Source organism: Chiloscyllium punctatum, chromosome 35, assembly GCF_047496795.1.
Source record: "Chiloscyllium punctatum isolate Juve2018m chromosome 35, sChiPun1.3, whole genome shotgun sequence".
In the NCBI taxonomy this organism is placed as follows: domain Eukaryota; kingdom Metazoa; phylum Chordata; class Chondrichthyes; order Orectolobiformes; family Hemiscylliidae; genus Chiloscyllium; species Chiloscyllium punctatum.
This window is the reverse complement of record NC_092773.1, coordinates 14,031,900-14,050,323: the sequence shown is the minus strand read 5'-3', so window position 1 is coordinate 14,050,323 and position 18,424 is coordinate 14,031,900. Positions and strand designations below refer to the sequence as shown.

The window sequence follows — 18,424 nt, the reverse complement described above, 5'->3', positions numbered from 1 at the left end:
AAAAAAATGTATCTATCATTGGTTTCCCGATTTTGTGACTAGTCACCGACTAGTGAGTACTTAACAATCAACTTCCTTTTGCCAGTAACAGCTGCTTTGGTTTCCCCCCCCCCCCCGCCACCGGACTTCAAATCATCTGCATGGTACAATATTTCTCATTTCAATCTACACTTCTCAAAAATACAAGAAAAAGTCGGGGTCATGAGGTGCGTATGTGATTTGATCAATACTGCATGGTCCATTTGATCCAACAGGAGCAGATAATGTTCATGATGTCTTCAGTTTCATTTCAGCTTTCAATACATATCTCATTCAGACCATGGAACAATTGTACAACCTTGATGTTCATCATTTGTCTGACTTTGGTTCAAAGATTCCCTTCAAGGGACACTCCAAAGAGTTTGATTTTCTTGGATTTGCTTGAGCACTTGTCAATGAACACTAGAGGTTACCAGAGGTGTGTACAATGACTTGGACTTTGTACATTAATCAATAATTAACAAGAATAAATGTCATAACCACATGCACCTATCGAGTGTCTCATCAGAAGTCGTGAAGTAAGTTGTACAGCCTAAATGGTGAAGTTGGTAACATGGTGAAATAACAGGTCTCTTAAACTGAGTAGAGGTAAGACGAGTTTAAAAATTTTTTTTGGTTAACACTCATCTTGACGACTTCAAATTATTTGATCACTTGGTGCAACTGAGTATGTTTGAAAAGAGATCTGTTGAGAATGTTGTCCCAATTGGAAATCATGCTTGTTATAGCTCATGAGGGAGACAGCATGATTTTAGCGTCTGTGAGATTTCTGAACAAGGCAGTTAGGTTATTTGATCTTCAACAAGTCTCAAAAAACTTGGCAATTGTAAGAAATTTCATGAACGAGTGTCACTGTTTGCATCAATGTTAATATTGTATCTGTGATTCAGGGAGACGAGACTGCAATGTCTCAGGTGCAGAACAGTGTAGCTCCTGAAAATATTCCTGCCCTTCACTGATAGATGGAATAGGATCTTCTGTCCTGAAAATTTGAGTCATGAATCAAATACTCTCAACTGGAATAGTGTTCATAAAGTACATATGTTTTCTATAATTTTAAAATTTATATGATTTTTAATACAAAGCACTGTACTTATTCTATACTTTCAAATGGGCTGATTCATGTCTTCTGTGGGATTTGGGGTTTGGGATTGAATGTGCCAGGTATATCAGCCTGTAATTGACTTGGGTATTATTTGTCTATGCGTTGGTGACATAAACAACCCAGGAGTACTGCAAAACCCAGTCTGTGCAATTGGTAAGAATGGAAGGGAATAACAGATACTAAGTTAGAAACTACTTTGGGTGCTGTTCTTTACAGAGTTGTCTAAGATAAACACAGTTCTTCATTAAACCTTCTTACAGGTTCAGTGCAGCAAAACTGTATATTATCATCCTCTGTGCTCTAAAGTACTGGAATTGCAAGTGAAACCTGTTTCAGAAGCAAATATTGAGAAATGAAATGGAAAATGTGTTGCAATTGTTGTAATGATAACTATTTTATTGACCAGAAAGCTTTAGAATTGATAATTTCAGAATCGTTGAAACAATTCTGCAATTGTTGACACTATGCCTAATGCATTTCAAATGTAGAGTTAGTATTGTCTTTGTTCAAGACAGCTGGTAAGAAGTTATGGTTCTTGTTGCCATCCATTCTTATTGATTCTTATCCATTCTTAAGTTTAAAGTTTGCTAATGTTAAGCCATTATTTAGAAAGTTTGCAAGGAAATACCAGGGAACTAGAGACTGGTTAGTCAGTGGTGGTAAAATTGTTGGAGGAGATTCTGAGAGACAGGATGTGTATGCATTTGGTAAGGCAAGGACTGCTAATAGCATGGCTTTGTGCTTGGGAAATTATATGTCTCAAACTTGTTAGAGCTAACCAAGAAGATTCACCAAGGCAGAGTGGTGGACATGATCTACATGGACTTCAGGAAGGCTGGACAAGTTTCCATGTGCTGGACTGGTTAGAATTAGTATTGGAAATCTTAATGTGGAAACAGGCCCTTTGGCCAACAAGTCCACACTGACTTTCCGAAGAGTAACCCACCTAGATTCATTCCCCGACCCTATATTTAGTCCTGACTAATGCACCTAGCCTACACTAGTTAGTAAGGCTAGATCATGTGGGATCCCAGGGAGAGCTAGCTAATGGATACAAAAGAAGACAGAGTGGTGGTCAAGGGTTGTTGTTTGGACTGGAGGCCTGTGAACAAGTGATGTGCTGCAAGAGTGAATACTGGGTCAGCTGCTGTTGACATTGACAATCGTTATACCAACTATTTGTATGAGAAAACTGGAGGCCTGTGATCAGTTTGTAAGATTGCAAATGACACCAAAATTGGTGGTATAGTGGACAGTGAAGAAGATGCTATAAGATTTCAAATGAGATCTTGATCAACTCAATCCAGTGAGCTGAGGAGTGGTAAATGGAGTTGAATTCATTTCAGCTGCATTTCAGTAAGACCAACCAGACCAAGACTGAAACAGCAAATGGTAGGGCCCTAGGGTATGTTGTTGAACAGAGATCTTGGGTTGCAGTTACCTGCTTTGTTGAAATTGTCATCACAGGTTTGTGAAGAAGCCATTTGGTGTGCTTTCCTTCGTCGTGCAGCAATTGGGACATCTTGTTATGGCTGTACTAAAATATTGGTGAAGCCACATTTGGAGAATAGTGTACAATTCTGATCACCATATGACAGGAAGGATGGTGTAAAACTGGAAAGGGTGGGAAAAGGATTTACAAAGATGTCAGCAAGATTGGAAGGTTTGAGTTATGAACAGAGGCTGGATATGCTGGGACTGTTATTTTGCCTCGAATGTAGGAAGTTGAGGGATGACCTAATACAGGTTTATAAAATCATGAGGGGTGTAAGTTGAATAGCCACGATCTTTTCCACGGGTAGTAGAGTCCAAAATGAAATGTTAAGCTGAAAGGAGAAGGATTTAAAAAGGACCTGGGGTGTCACACAGGATGGTGTGTATCTCGAACGAACTGGCAGAGGAAGTGGAGGCTGTAACTGCAGCAACACCATTTAAAAGACATTTGCACAGGAACATCGAGTCCGACCGCACGTAAACAGACCCATTAGTCTAACCAATCCAGGCCAACCATCATCCCAGGTTAAACTCACTGCGCTTGGCCCCTATCCCTCCAAATAGTAGTTATGAGTGGACTAAGCTAAATGTCTTTTAAACATTGTAATTGTACCATCATCCACTGCTTCCAAGAGCACATCGTTCCAAATATGAACCATGCTGTGGGGGAAAAAAAGGCCTTTGATATTTTTTGAAAATCTTTCTCCTCTCATTGTAGAAGTATTCCCGTTACCTTGAAATCCCCCACCCGAGGGAAAATACACCTTTCATTCACCTTATCAAGGTTTACAAAATCATAAGGGGTATAGATAAGGTGACCTTTCAAACTCCTCTGCTCAAGTGTGTAAAGTCCCAGCTGATCCAGCCTCTCCTTATAACTCAAACCCTCCATTCCTGGCAAGATCCTGGTTAATCAGTTTAAATAATAATCTTTCTATGACAGAGCAATCAGAACTGCTCACATTACTGAAGAAATCTCACCAATTCCTTGTACAGCCTCAATATAATCTCCCACCTCTGTCCTCAAAGGTCTGAGTAATTAAGGTCGTAAGCAAGCCAAACACTAGCTGAACACCCCCAAAAATATGAGGCGCAAACTTCAAAAGGTTAGATACCTGAAATCTTGGGTCTCCGTGTTCTACAGTATCACTCAAGGCCATTTGTGCAAGTCCTGCCCTTGTCTGTTCCACCAAAATGCAATAACTCACATTTATTAAATTTAAACTCCATCTGCCACTCTTCAGCCCATTCACCCAAATGATCAAGATCTCTTTGTAATCTTAGATAACCTTTTTGCTGTCCATTGGAACCATTAATTTTGCTGTCATTCACAAACCAACTAACATGTTGTCTATATTCGCATCAAAATTATTGATGTAAATGACAAACAAAATGGACCGAGTACCGAGCCCTGTGGCACTCTGCTGGTCATAGTCAGAAAAACAAACTTGCACCACTGCTCTGTCTCCTGTCATAAAGCAATTCTGCAGCCAATTGGCAAACTCTGTCTGAATTCCATGTGATCAAACTTTATTAATTAGTCTAACATGTGTAACCTTGTCACAGGCTTGCCTGAGGTCCAGGTTTACAAACTTGATTGCACTGACCTCAGTCCTCTTGGTTTCTTCCTGGAAAAACTCAAAACAGGTTTGTCAGACACTATTTCCCTCAGTCATGAACATTGCTGCCTATCCCTAATCATTCCTTGCCTTTGTAAATGCATCTCAGTTGCATCTTGCAAAATCACTTCCAATAAGTTCACCACCACTGTAGTCACACTCACATCTGTAGTCATGACTTTTCCTCCCATCCCTTCTTAAACAAAGCCACTCTCCATTCATTGGGTATCTCACGTTGTTTTTGATGACACACACATTACCCATAGTTTTGGAATGACATACAATTTTGTTCCTAACTACCTACAGTGATCTGGGGATACTTATTTGTCAATGTTTATATTTGAAGATTGTCAGTACTTTCAAAACTATTTCCCTGACTTGTCCAGCTTTTATTTCTTTTCAATGAAAAAGTGTCTCGAAATATTCATTAATATCGTTCATATCTTGGTCCCACAGCGAGAGAACGTCTGAGAGATTAAAAGCACAGTACTTCATATCTCTAGTTCCTTGTGAATTTTGTCAAGTTCTTGTCTTATTCCATTACAATTTGCCTTACTTCACTTTAAAAAAAAACTCTAAATTTGAAGGAAGGCTTATCCTTTTCCATAACTATTTTAAAACTCTGAATTATGATCAGTAGATCCAGTGTTCCCCAACTGTCACATCAGTCCCTTGTCCTGCCTTATTTCGAGAGAGCGCCAAGTTTTGCTCCTTCTCTCATCGGAACATTGATAAAAAGTTTCTCCAACACATTTTAACAAAATCTTCTCCACAAAGCATTAGTACTTTGATAGTCCTAGTCAAGGTTTTTGAAATTGAATTCGTTGCAACATTTGAGTCATGCATCTGAGATGTTAAAGACGTTTGATCTTTTTTTCCCATTGACTGTGTGTGGGGAACTATGGTACAATTCTCAAAACCCCTCATTAAGTTTGTCCACTCCAGCACCTCCAAATCCTAGTACAATTCCATCTCGGTGCTCATTCCTTTATTTCAAATTTCAACCCATATATTTTCATTGGACGATCTTTCAGACCTACTTTCTCGAGTTCCTGTCGCATCTGCAAGAGCTGTGAGGTCGCAGGTGCAACTTGAACTGATGCCTCTCGAGGCGGACGGCGATGATGTCACCGCCGACGTGGCATCCTTCCCTTCTCTTCAACCCCCCCCCCCCGGAAATCCGTGTGGAACGAGGTGAGCATGCGCAGTCCGGCTGGGTGGGAGCGGCCGAAGGCTCGCGCAGGGACCGTTGGAAAATTCAAACGGTCGGAGACGGCAAACGGCGCTCGGTCGCAGTGACGGCTGGCCGCCTGCAACAACAACAGCTCTTAAAAACAACACCGAGAAAATGGCAGCGGCGCGACAGGCCAACGGCGAGGATGCTGGGCTGAACGGTGAGTTTGAAGAACAACCCCCCCCCGCGGCAAAGGTATTTTACACAGTTTGTACCGTTGTTACGTTTTTAACTTAACTTTAACTTAACGCTTGTCGCCGGCACAGGGAGCCGGTTGAATTTAATTGATTTTTTTTGAGCCGGAGCCGGGGCCGGGACGGGTTTCCCGGAGGAAAAAAAACAACAAAAACACGACAAGCGGAAATGTCGCCCGGGTGAGTGACAGCGGCCTGAGTCAATGGGAGTTTGTGGGCCCAGCGGAGGGAGGAGGCGGCGCGGTGGCTCAGTGGTTTGCAATGCTGCCTCCCAGCGACAGGGACCCCGGCTTCGGTTACAGCATCTCTGCACGGGTTTCCCACAGTCCAAAGATGTGCAAGTCGGGTGGCCTGGCCATGACAAATTGCCCAGGGTTTGGGGGGATGTGGAGGTGAGGTGCATTAGTCAGGGGTAAATATAGGATAATAATAGGGGAGGGAGTGGGCCTGGGTGGATTACTCTTCGGCGGGTCAACTATTGTTGGCCTCTTTCTGTACTGTAAAGGGTCCTCTATGTAAGAGGAAGGGGTAGTGCGGAGCTGGAGCTGCAACAGGGAACTAGTAGATACCGACGTGGCATCAATAACTCAGCAAGCCTGACCGATGGTGTCCCCATCCCAGGATTTGGTTTTTCATTCCGTGCTCAGATAGGCCATTGTGACTGTGACAAAGAAACATATACCCAAAGAACTCCATGAGTAAATGCATGAGTGAATCTCGATAGGGTTATCATATCCTCCATCTCTTCGTCCCTGAGCCAGATCACGGTGGCTGCACTCTCAGCTTTGGGTCAGAGGATTCTGGGTTGTGATTGCACTGCAAAAAATTAAAAGCGGGTGGTCCAGGCTGCTGCTCGCACTGAAAGACCGAAATAAAACAAGGTGTGTTCTTGGGCTTAATCTGTTTGTGTCCCTATTTGAACAGAGCAGGGGATTTCTTGGCTATGTTTTACGTTTCAACCATCATGGTATGATGTTGCCATTTTGAGCAAGTTGGCAAATTCGAACGCTCATCAACTGAAACATTGTGTTCGGTTGAACAAGTACTTTTCAGAATGTGAATTACTTTCACACAATGTGACATATTTTTCATCCTCATTGTCCCGCTTTCTCCCCAATGACCAATGTGGTTAAGAAACGTGTCAGTCATGATTGAATGGCAGAGCAAACTTGATGGGCTGAATAGCCTAATTTCTCCCCCTCTGTCTTTATGGTCTTCTGACAAACCTGTGAAATGCAGCTGTGCTCAACTTCACCCTTAATCTGGAACTTTGAAGGTTGCTCATTTGGAATGAAATACTCTATAATTACTGGTATTACGATCAAAATACATGGGCTATTTTTTAAACTGAAGTGATTTGTGATAAAGCTAATGACCTTTAATTTGTGCCAGTGTCCTGTTTCTGGACCATTAAAGTGCTAGAGACCTGGGTTCAATTCCCGCCTCAGGCGACTGACTGTGTGGAGTTTGCACGTTCTCCCCGTGTCTGCATGGGTTTCCTCCCACAGTCCAAAAATGTGCAAGTTAGGTGAATTGGCCATGCTAAATTGCCCGTAGTGATAGGTGAAGGGGTAAATGTAGGGGAATGGGTCTGGGTGGGTTGCACTTTGGTGGGTCAGTGTGGACTTGTTGGGCTGAAGGGCCTGTTTCCACACTTAGGGAATCTAATCTAATCAGTAATCAGTGTCATTGTTGAGAGGCTCTTGCACAATAGAGATGTACTCCAGAGCAGGCGCCAGTGAAATGCAGGCTCTCTCATTCTGAGCTGTTCTTAGCCACTGTCTCCTAGTAACGACGATGCTTCTGTACAAGTGGTTGGAAGACATTTTCCCACACAGGAAACATTAGTTCAACTGAGACCTACTGTTTGAAACGGAACCTGTGATTTTTAACAAATATTTGGTGCAAAGAAAAACCAAATATTGTTACCTCAGATAAAGTGTGGAAGTGGCTTACCTTTTGGCTGAAGCCGTTGTTTAGCATTTTGTTAATTTTAGGTTATTGTGCAAAGATGAATGTTGCAAAAGAGGCTGTAAGTTTCAGAAACTGAATTAATTTGTGAGAATAACACTTTAATGCCTCCCAAACCTTCAGAAATATAGAGGGGCCAGTCAAGACAGGAAATAGAAAATCAGGCCCCCTACTGAGATGTGAACTTCTTTCAAACCAGTGATCACACAAAGGAATTTTATTGATCAGGTATCTGCTTTTCATGGATGAGAGGCAGAGAAAAAGAAGGCAGCTGTCCTGAATGTAAGGTGTATACGTTAACATGTTTTGCTAACTTGTTAGATAGTGATCCTGTTCCTTTCTCAGGCATGATTGCTGTATTGGTGGTGTCTCTTACTCAGCAAGTCACAGACTACTTTGTGTCATTGAATGTAACGTTTTATGTTGATAAGTTAGGTCACAAAGCTGGTCCTTTTTTTCTAAAAGCTGTTGCATTTCTCACGGTTTAAAATCACGCAGCACCAGGTTATAGTCAAACAGGTTTACTTGAAAGCATGAGTTTTCAGAGCACTTCTCCTTCTTAATATAGTTGTGGAGTATAAGATTGTAAGACACAGAATTTATAGCAAAAGTTCACAGTGTGATGTTACTGAAATTATATATTGAAAATGACCAGGATTGATTGTTCAATATGTAATTTCAGTTACCTCACACTGAACTTCTGCTACAAATTGTCTTAAGATCTTATACTTCGCAACCACCTGATGAAGGAGCAGTGCTCCAAAAGCTATTGCTTCCAAATGAACCTGTTAGACTATAACCTGGTGTTGTGATTTTTAACTTTGTCCATCCGGGTCCAACACGGGCATCTCCAAACCATTTCTCAAGGATACTATCCTTGGTTTTTTTCAGAGGGGTTGTAAATCACTCTGGCTTTGAATCGACTGGTTTGGTACAGAGGTGAAAGGCCTTTTGTTTATTCGTAAACAGATGAGCGTTTAGGCCAAAGCTTTATGGTTTTAGAAGTACCTGTGGAAGTCAAGGGGGTGTGGCTAGCTCTTCAGCTGAGCAGTTCAGTTTAAACTTTATCTTGGAGTTGAGCAGTGGTCTGTGTGGAAACAGGCTGCTCAATTCTTCCCTTCTGCCCTTCTAACTTCGATCTGTTAGCCTTTGTTTAATTTATACTGTATAATGAGTTTGTTTATTGGAACTGTTGTGTATATTCAGAACAGCATATTGAAGTCTAGTTTGGATAGACTGAGTTATGTAGGTGTTCTTTATTCTGTTGTTTCATTATGTAATTTTGGGTACAAATTTTTGTTCTAAAACCTGGTTGTCAACCTAGCTAACTAACTCTGGGTAATTTTCACTATTCATTTACCAAAACAAATTGCAAAGTTACTGTCTGGGCTTCCTGCTTAACAATGTTGGAGCAATATGGCATGGAGCAGGTGAATCGACGTTTCGGGCATAAGCCCTTCTTCAGGAATCCTGAAGATGGACTTATCCCTGAAATGTTGATTCTCCTGCTCCTTGAATGCTGCCTGACCTGCTGCGCTTTTCCAGCAACACATTTTTCAGCTCTGATCTCCAGCATCTGCAGTCCTCACTTCTTCCCGCAGTATGGCATGGTCCAGAACAGTTACGAAAGCTTCAGTGTAGAATTGTAAATAACTAAAAATGCACCAAGAAACTATACTACTCCATATTCAAACCATTTAATCATTGTGCTTGTTAACTTATGAGCCAGTTGCTTATATTGTATACTCCCTGTATTTTCTATATATATTTTGGTAGAGATAATAAATTTTGGCAAATTAAAAGCTGAATTACAATGTTGCACTGAGCAATAAGTTGGCAAATTTCATTGTTTCGAATCTGTTGTCTATGATGACAGTTATTGTGCAACCACCCATTCATTTTTATCTTCTGAACAACTTGTTTCGTGAGTTTTAACAGGTAGGCAGACAGATTTTCATGTTGAAGTTAATTATTTCATAACTCTTCCATTTTACACTTGTGTTTCCAAGGGAAAATGAAGTATTTTGGGTATTGTATATAAACTGTAATGCAGGTGGCTGAGCTGCTAAAAGAAAAAAGAACTGGAGATGATACAATAGTTGAACAGCTGGAGGGTGGAATGACAATGATGCAGTTTGATAGAAGCCAGTTGCATTTAAAGGAATATAAATATTCATGAAAGGAAAACTTTATTTAATATTTTCATATGTTTTTGTGGCTATGTTGTATTCACGGAGCTTGCTTGCCCACATTTAATGATCCCCAGGTTACTGTCATGCCTTCAGCTCCTGTTTATTCGTTTGTATTTCCTGCGAAAATCTGGTAGTATGACATATACATTAGATAAAATTGTATCAAGTATTGCAGTCAGGTTTTGAACTTCAGACTTTTTGTAGTTTTTTTGACTTCAGACTTTTTGTAGTTTTTTTGACTTCAGATTTTTTGTAGTTTTTTTGACATTTGAGTTACTGCAGTTAGTTGTCTTGTTTGGTGAATTTTGCCCTTGTACTCTCTTTCTTTGAGATGTTTTATTTGTCTGTACGAGAGCAGTCCTCCTTAAAACAACAGAAGTGAACATGTAATTGTGTAGCTCGGGCCGTCTTGTGGTGCAGTGGTGTGTTCCTACCCAAAAGGTCTAGATTCCAGTCCTGAAGTGTGTCAGAACATCTCTGAACAGTTTGAGTAAAATACTTTTAAAAAGGCAGGCAGGAAATTGGAACATGGAGGCTCGAGTTCAGAAAGTAGGTTGCCATTTCTAGCCGTAACTGTAAATCTCCTGTGACCTTTTTCTGATCAGTAGTCCTATGTGTTTGCAGTCTTGTCTGATAAATTACAAGTTTATTGAGTTAGTTTCACATTTTGGACTCTGATATCATAATGTATGGTCCTGTCTACAAAATTTCATTTGGTAAGAATAGCAGATGAAGGTACCAGAGTATCGGATGGATTTGTGTGAAAGCCTGTGTCAATCCAAAGTTTGAGTTTGGATATTGGCGTTGATTTCAATTTTCCATTACAAATTGGAGATGAGTATTTGTGATAGCATGTGGCCACTGAAAGAAACTTGATTCACAACAGAAACTTGTGAAAGCTGTGCATCAAAATTGGAGGTGTAGTGGACAGCGAAGAAGGTTACCTCAGATTACAACAGGATCTTGACCAGATGGGCCAGTGTGGTGAGAAATGGCAGATGGAGTTTAATTCGGATAAATGCGAGGTGCTGCGTTTTGGGAAAGCAAATCTTAGCAGGACTTATTAACTTAATGGTAAGGTCCTAGGGAGTGTTGCTGAACAGAGAGACCTTGGAGTGCAGGTTCATAGCTCCTTGAAAGTGGAGTCGCAGGTAGATAGGATAGTGTAGAAGGCGTTTGGTATGCTTTCCTTTATTGGTCAGAGTATTGAGTACAGGAGTTGGGAGGTCATGTTGCGGTTGTATAGGACATTGGTTAGGCCACTGTTGGAATATTGTGTGCAATTCTGGTCTTCATATCAGAAAGATGCTGTGAAACTTGAAAGGGTTCAGAAGAGATTCACAAGGATGTTGCCAGGGTTAGAGAATTTGAGCTATAAGGAGAGGCTGAACAGGCTGGGGCTGTTTTCCCTGGAGTATCGGAGGCTGAGGGGTGACCTTTATAGCAGTTTACAAAATTGAGGGGCATGGATAGGATAAATAGACAAAGTCTTTTCCCTGGTGTGGGGGAGTCCAGAACTAGAGGGCATAGGTATAGGGTGTGAGGGGAAAGATACAAAAGAGACCTAAGGGACAACTCTTTGAAGCAGAGGGTGGTATGTGTATGGAATGAGCTGCCAGGGGAAGTGGTGGTGGCTAGTACAATTGCAACATTTAAGAGGCATTTGGGTGGGTATGTGAATAGGAAGGGTTTGAAGGGATATGGGTCAGGTCCTGGTTGGTGGGACGAGGTGGGGTTGGGATATCTGGTCAACACGGGATGGGTTGGATCGAAGGGTCTGTTTCCATGCTGTACATATCTGTGACTGAGGTCTGATTAAATGGTTTAGGTAATTTACAATGAGAAAAATATCTGTGGTGAGAGCATAATTATGTCCTGGATATCTGCATCAGGACAATTGTCAGATATGTGACAGAGTGCACAGTTTTCTCAGGTGATTATCCATTTCGGAGTACAGTTGGAAATCTGTAACGACTGCAAGCGACTTTTCACTTGTCATGATCACTTGGACTTGTTAAAATAGCATGAGAAAGAGAAGCAGTTGGAGGCAATTTGGACCATCAAGCCTGCTGTGCCATTCAAAAAGATCATGCTTGTTCTGATCGTGGCCTCAGCTGCACTTCGCTGACTGTTCGTTTGCTGAACCATTTGACTCCATTTATTGATGAAAAATGTTTCTAACTCAGCCTTGACCCAGCATTCATTGCTTGATCTGTGAGAATTCTGAAGACTGACAACCCTGTCAGAAGAAATTGTGCCTCATTTCCAGTGTAAATGGGAAAATGTTTTTTAACCAGTTCACACTTGCAGATTCTCTGAGAGGATGCAATCTCTGGGCATTTATCTTTCGAGTCCCTTATGGATTTTGCATGTGGCAAGCGAAATCTCTTATCATTTGTTGAAGCGTTAAAGAGTGGACACCCAACCATCCTCAAATGTGACCCATAAGACAATTGTTGCATCCTTAAATCACTTGGGTAAGCCTCCTCTGAATTGCTTCTAATTCGAGTGTATCCTTTCCTTAATTAAGGAAAACAAAACTAGACAACAGTACTCAAGGTGTGGCTTTACATTGCCCTGCGCATTTACACTAAGATTTATCAGCGATGATGTTCGATCCACCCTGCAATGTTGTGAAATTCCATTATTCTTCTTAACTGCTTGCTGTGCTTTGATGTTAACTGTGTTTCATGGTCAACGGTGCCATTGAAAGCTCTGAAATTAAACATTCTGCAATGCATCTCCATTTAAATAAGGTTTATTTTAATTCCTCATGCCAAACGGGGCACACTGTTGGCAGCCTGTTTGTCTTTCTGTCTTTGTCAGTAAGCTTGGCTCCAAGACTGTGTCCCTTCATGCAAATCGTTAATATTGGTTGTAAATGCTTCATGTCCTCATGTGGATTCTGTGTTACTTGACTGGTTATAGCCAAAATGACCCATTTTTACTTCCTCCCTTAATTCATTAATCCTCTATGTACCTCCTAATGGTTCCTCTTAACATATCAAACTAGTCAAATGAAGAAGGTCAAACGTGGCTTAGTTTTCACAAAGCCAAGTGGACTCTGTCTTGATAATTTCTAAAAATCCCTGCCACTCGTTCATGAGAGAATGTTAACAGTTTGCTTGCCTCCAGTTTGCTGCTATTTGCCTTGTCCTTTTTTGGGAATTGAGAGTCTGGTTTCTTTCTTGAAAGCTTATTTTAAATGGACTTCTGTTTTAAATGTTGGTTGGAGTGTCTAGTCCTTAATCAAAATATCATGCATAATTAACAAAGATTTGTTTACATGATGTGATTCAGATCATGTCATCCCAAAACTTGACAGGCTAATGTAAGTTTGACAGGTGAATGGAAAGGAGCTTAAATAGTGTCATGATTGAGAGGTTTGATTTCTTGTTTGCAGACTTTCATATTATGTTGTGTGCAAGTTAGCACAAGTTACCTTTCATTTGTCTACCAGCTAAGCAATTTTACAGATTAAAAAAAGACACCAACTGCATTGCATGTAGCAACCAAAATAAGTAAGCAAGTTAAGCTTCACACCCCCACTTGGCTATTACCTAAGTAATGGTGGAATTGTGCTACAAGCAACAATGTCTGTCTGTGGGTGTCCAGGATTCGATCATTGTCCGCTGTGGTTATCTGGAGTTCTGATGCTGATGAATCCCCAAGTTGAATTCTTAGAGGATCTTCTGTCTTGTTAAGCTCATGGTGTGATGTCATGTAAGACTCCTCTGAAGTCGCCAAGTCTGTTGATTACTTTGGTATCAAGAATGAAAATACGTTGTGGTAAATTGAGCTTCCCTGTTCTTGTTATATTTGGTGTTGGTTGTCTGTCAGGAGCAGAGCCTGTCCTGTCATGAACTACTTCAACTCAGGGTGTTGTTTCTGCTGACATGTTTAATTTGCCATTTGTCACAAGGTAGCTAGTTATCAAGCAGGTATTGAAACAGTTCGTTCATCTTGCCTTTTCCCCTGCAGTGATTAATTGACATAATTCTTTGAGAAGTTGTAACAGGAATGCCGAGGACTGGGCTCATGGTAAGCTTGGTAGTGCAGATGAGCAGAGAGATGTCTGGGTCTCGACGCATAGATTCTTGAAAGTTGCCACCCAGGTTGATAGGGTGTTAAGAAGGCATACGGTGTGTTAGCTTGTATTGGTAGAGGGTTTGAGTTTCAGAACCATGTACGAAACTCTGGCAGTATTGCGTACAATTCTAGTCATATTATTGGAAGGATGTGGAAGCTTTGGAAAGGGTTCAGAGGAAATTTTCTACAATGTTGCCTGGTATGGAAGGGAGGTCTCCCAAGCAAAGACTAAGGGACTTGAGGTTGTTTTCGTTGGGGAAAAGAAGGTTGCAAGCCAACTTGAGACATATAAGATGATCAGAGGGTTAGGTAGGTTGGACAGTGAAAGCCTTTTTCCTCAGATGGTGATGGCTAGCATGAGGGGACAGAGCTTTAAATTGAGGGGTGATAGATATAGGACAGATGTTGTAGGTAGGTTCTTTATTCAGAGTAGTAGGGGCATGGAATGCACTGCCTGCAACAGTAGTAGACTCGCTAACTTTAAAGGCATTTAAGTGGTCATTGGATAGGGAAATGGACGAGAATGGAATGGTGTAGGTTAGATGGGTTTCAGTTTGGCTTCACAGGGTGGCGCAACATTGAGGGTCGAAGGGCCTGTACTGCACTGTAATGTTCTATGTTTTGTCCTGGTCCTTCTATTTCAGGAAACAGTTTGTCAACAAAGAATAACTGCAGTTTCTTTCAGTCTATGAAGAGTAATTGAAGGTTTTAAAGTTGACATCACAGTTGCTTGATTTGATTTAAACGAAACATTTTGAATTGTGGATGGCAGAGCAGATGCTGCAAATGAGTCAAAACTACTGAAGCAAATTGCTTTATTTTGCTATGTCGAGGTAAACAGGGGCCATAGATTTATGTAATTTGCTCTGTAAGCAATAGCTTTTATCTATACCCTTCTTGACCAAGAAGGAGAAAGAAAAACATTGTGCATGTCTCTCAATCTGCTAAGAGGGGGCTGATGCAAAGCAACATTTCTGGGCATTCTGTAATACCCTCCGTAGCAGAAAAATCATGAGAAGACTCCACTGAAACTTCTGGAATTTGGATCCTTTTAAATTTGGTTTATTCCCTTGGAGTAATTTTTATGTTGCTTATTTGCATTATTAGCAGTGAAAACTTGTGCGTACGTTTGTTTAAGATTTGGTGTCCTTCGAAAGGAATTTAAGAATTAGGAGCCATAATGACAGGAAGCTCGTGTTGAGTGAACACAGGATTCTTAAAGGATTTTGGGACTGATTGGCGATATTGAGGGCCTTTGTGAGACGATGGAGACATGTTCATGCAAGGATGAAAATTTTAATTTTGAGTTGTGCAGAAATTGGAGTCATTGTTGGCCAGGGAAGGCTGAATGGGCGAGGGATACTTGAATGCTGTCTTTGGGCAGGAGAGTTTTGGACAAGCTCAAATGCATGGGTGAGAGGTGCAAGGTCAGCCAGGTAGGCATTGGCTGACGTCAGTTGACAGGTGGTCAAAAGAGGCACGCAGATTTCAGGAACTGAAGCTGAATTAGACTTGGAAAAGAAAGAGCATTGTACCTCTTTTTGCAATCTGCAGTGGGATGCGTTTTGCCAGATTTTGACAATATCTGAAGTTACTTACTACTTCAATGTAATGCTCAAAAGTAAAAGACCATCTAAAGTAGGAACTGATAAATACCAAGTTGGATGAAGTCATAAAATCCCTCTGGTATAGTTGGAGGTCATTTTGGTCCATAGAGTCTGCATCAACCCTGTGAAGAGAATCCCACCCTGTCCCCATGAGTCTGCATTTACCATGGCGAATTGACCTGGTCTCTCAGCTGTGTTCATGACAGGGTACGATACTTTGCTAATCTAGCAAACCTGTCCATCTTTGGACAAAAGGAGGAATGCAATCCCACAGCAGATAGCCATGCAGACCGTGGGAGAAAGTACAAACTCCACTCAGTTACCTGAGGCTTTAATCAAACCCAGATCCCTGGTGTTATGAGATAGCAATGTGGACCACTGTGCAACCATGCTGCCCATATTAAGTACAGGAAACAATTTTACTGTGGTAAAACGAACTCTAATAGGAGTTGGTATTTTGAACAAGGGACAAAGTTGATTGACAAAGTATGATAATATGACTTTTAGAGGTATGTTTGGTTGAGTTTTTGAAGTTTGAGCCATCGGTGTTGAAGGAACTCCTCCAAGCCAGTAAGGAGTTTGTGATGTCTTCCAAGTTTTCTTTCACATGTGGAACCATACAAGCAGCATAATTGAATGGAGTTAGGTTCCCACAGAATCATGGTTTCAGTTTAGCTTTCAAACGTTGCCACAGTTCTTTAAGTTGACTGTGAAAGCTGTTAAATTTTTCTCAGACCTAAAAGCTGGAGTTCTCTCTGCTACCAGAATTGCATCTGAGACCCACAATTATAGTGAATTTACCTTTCTAAAGGGTGTCTTTATGGGAGGTTACTGTACGGAACACGTAACGTTGAGAAGTTGAATAATCTTTTATTCTAAGTTGTCCAGCAGAATTCAAGTTAAACCAATTCTTCTCTTCATATTTTAACTGAAGACGAAGAATCAAGTGTGTTTAATTTGAAGCGGAGTAGCATGACCAATTGAAATACAAGTGAAAAACAGCACCTTACACTTGCCTTGAGATAAAAATAAATGTTATGGTCTAGGCTGTCTCCTTGATATATCTGCAGGGGTTTTGGTCCGGTTCACAAGAAAAGGAGTATTAACTTTACGATGTTCTATGTGATTTCTTTGTGCTTTAGGCTCCTGGGTGGAATTGCAGTTGAAAAACAATGGGAATGATAATGGCACCAGCCGCACTGGAGGACTGGAGCATGTGCCCTCATCTTCCTCCATTCATAATGGAGACATGGAAAAAATACTTCTGGATGCTCAGCATGAATCGGGTCAGAGCAGTTCTCGAGGAAGCTCCCATTGTGATAGGTGAGAAACAGTTGAGAATTACATAGAAATAAGTGGTAATAACTTTGGATGGTTTTCTTCAATGTTTCACATCGTTCTGTGACCAACTAAATACTCTGGAAGTCTTTGTTTTTGTTTCAGGCTCCACTGGTTAATTCTGTTCACTTGGTTGCACGTTGTTTTCTTGGAAGGAAGTTCAGTTCATTGTGAGGATTCCACTAACCCATGTCCGTTGAATATCCTAATTTGATCTTGGTTGTTCATCAGGAATTTTTGTGCAGTACTAAAAATGGAAATGAGGGGTATCTGATTTGTGACCAACTACCTTTCTCAGTTAACATGTCCTGTATAATGTCTGGGTCTGGAAATGGTTATAGAATCCCTACAGTGTGGAAAGAGACCATTCAGCCCATGAATTCTGCACTGATGCTCGCAAGGGCACCTGACCCAGCCCCCACCACCCCACCCTATGTCAGTATCCCACATTTACCATGACCAATCCACCTAACACGCACATTTTTGGATTGTGGTAGGAAACCAAAGCAACCAGGGTAAACCCATGCAGGCATGTGGAAAAAGTGCAAACTCTGCAGTCACCCAAGGCTGCAATCGAACCTGAGTCTGTGATGCTGACCATGGAGTCAAAGTCATCTGACTTCCAGTTTTTGGTGAGTACAATTTTCTCAACTTAAGCATTGGAAAAATGGAAACTTGTGTCTTTGGCTCCATCATATTTCCTACCAACTCAGTTCCTCTCCATAGTTGCTTTGTTGAGAATAAATGTCAGAGTCTAATAACGGCACAGTGGTCAGTGCTAGTACTGCAGCCTCACAGCAACAGGGACTCATTCAATTCCAGCCTCGGGTGACTGTGGAGTTTGCACATTCTCCCCATGTCTGCGTGGATTTCCTCCGTGTGCTCTGTTCCCTCCCACAATCTAAAGATGTGCAGGTCAAGTGAATTGGCTTGTGCTAAATTCCCCGTCGTGTTAGATGCTTTCGTCAGAAAGAAATGAGTCTGGGTGGGTTAGTCTTTGGAGGGTTGGTGTGGACTTGTGGGGCTACATGGTCTGTTTCCACACTGTAGGAAATCTAATAAATTGAGTATTCAGAATTAGTGTCTCGTTGAAATTGAAATGAGTTGCTGATTCTGTTGCTTTTCCTTTGCAAGGATTATTTACATTGCCTCCATAATCTAATTGCCAGTGAGTTAAGTTGAATATTTTTGTGTTGACTGAAGCGTGAAATTCATATTCCGGTTCATGAAAAGCTTGTGAACTCATTATTTTATTCCTTGTGGAAGATTTAACTGGAGCTTTTTTTTTTTACAACAGTCAAGTTTATGTAGAAGTACTTCCTATTCAAAATGATTTTCACTTGACAAATTGTTTCAGTCATGTCAATGCCTTCCCTGTAACCATCACTATTCCACAAGCATTTACTGTAATACACACATGACAAAGGTAGGACGTAGAAAGGTATCCTTGTACTAATTCTGACATTTTGGGTGATGGTGTTGTGAAATTTCTGCCCAGTGATTTTGTTGTCATTGAATTCTGACTTGCAGAAAATGAGTTGA

General features: G+C 41.1%; 1 protein-coding gene across 1 annotated transcript in view; it reads left to right on the top strand.

Moving 5' to 3' along the window:
- Positions 1-5,446: 5,446 nt before the first annotated feature.
- The window catches only part of bnip3la (BCL2 interacting protein 3 like a), a 29,112-nt gene continuing 16,134 nt past the window's right edge, over positions 5,447-18,424 (top strand). The window contains exons 1-2 of the mRNA XM_072553995.1: positions 5,447-5,651; positions 16,687-16,867. Coding sequence (XP_072410096.1) covers positions 5,606-5,651; positions 16,687-16,867 — 227 coding nt within the window. The 5' untranslated portion in view covers positions 5,447-5,605. The remainder of the gene's footprint in view (positions 5,652-16,686; positions 16,868-18,424) is intronic.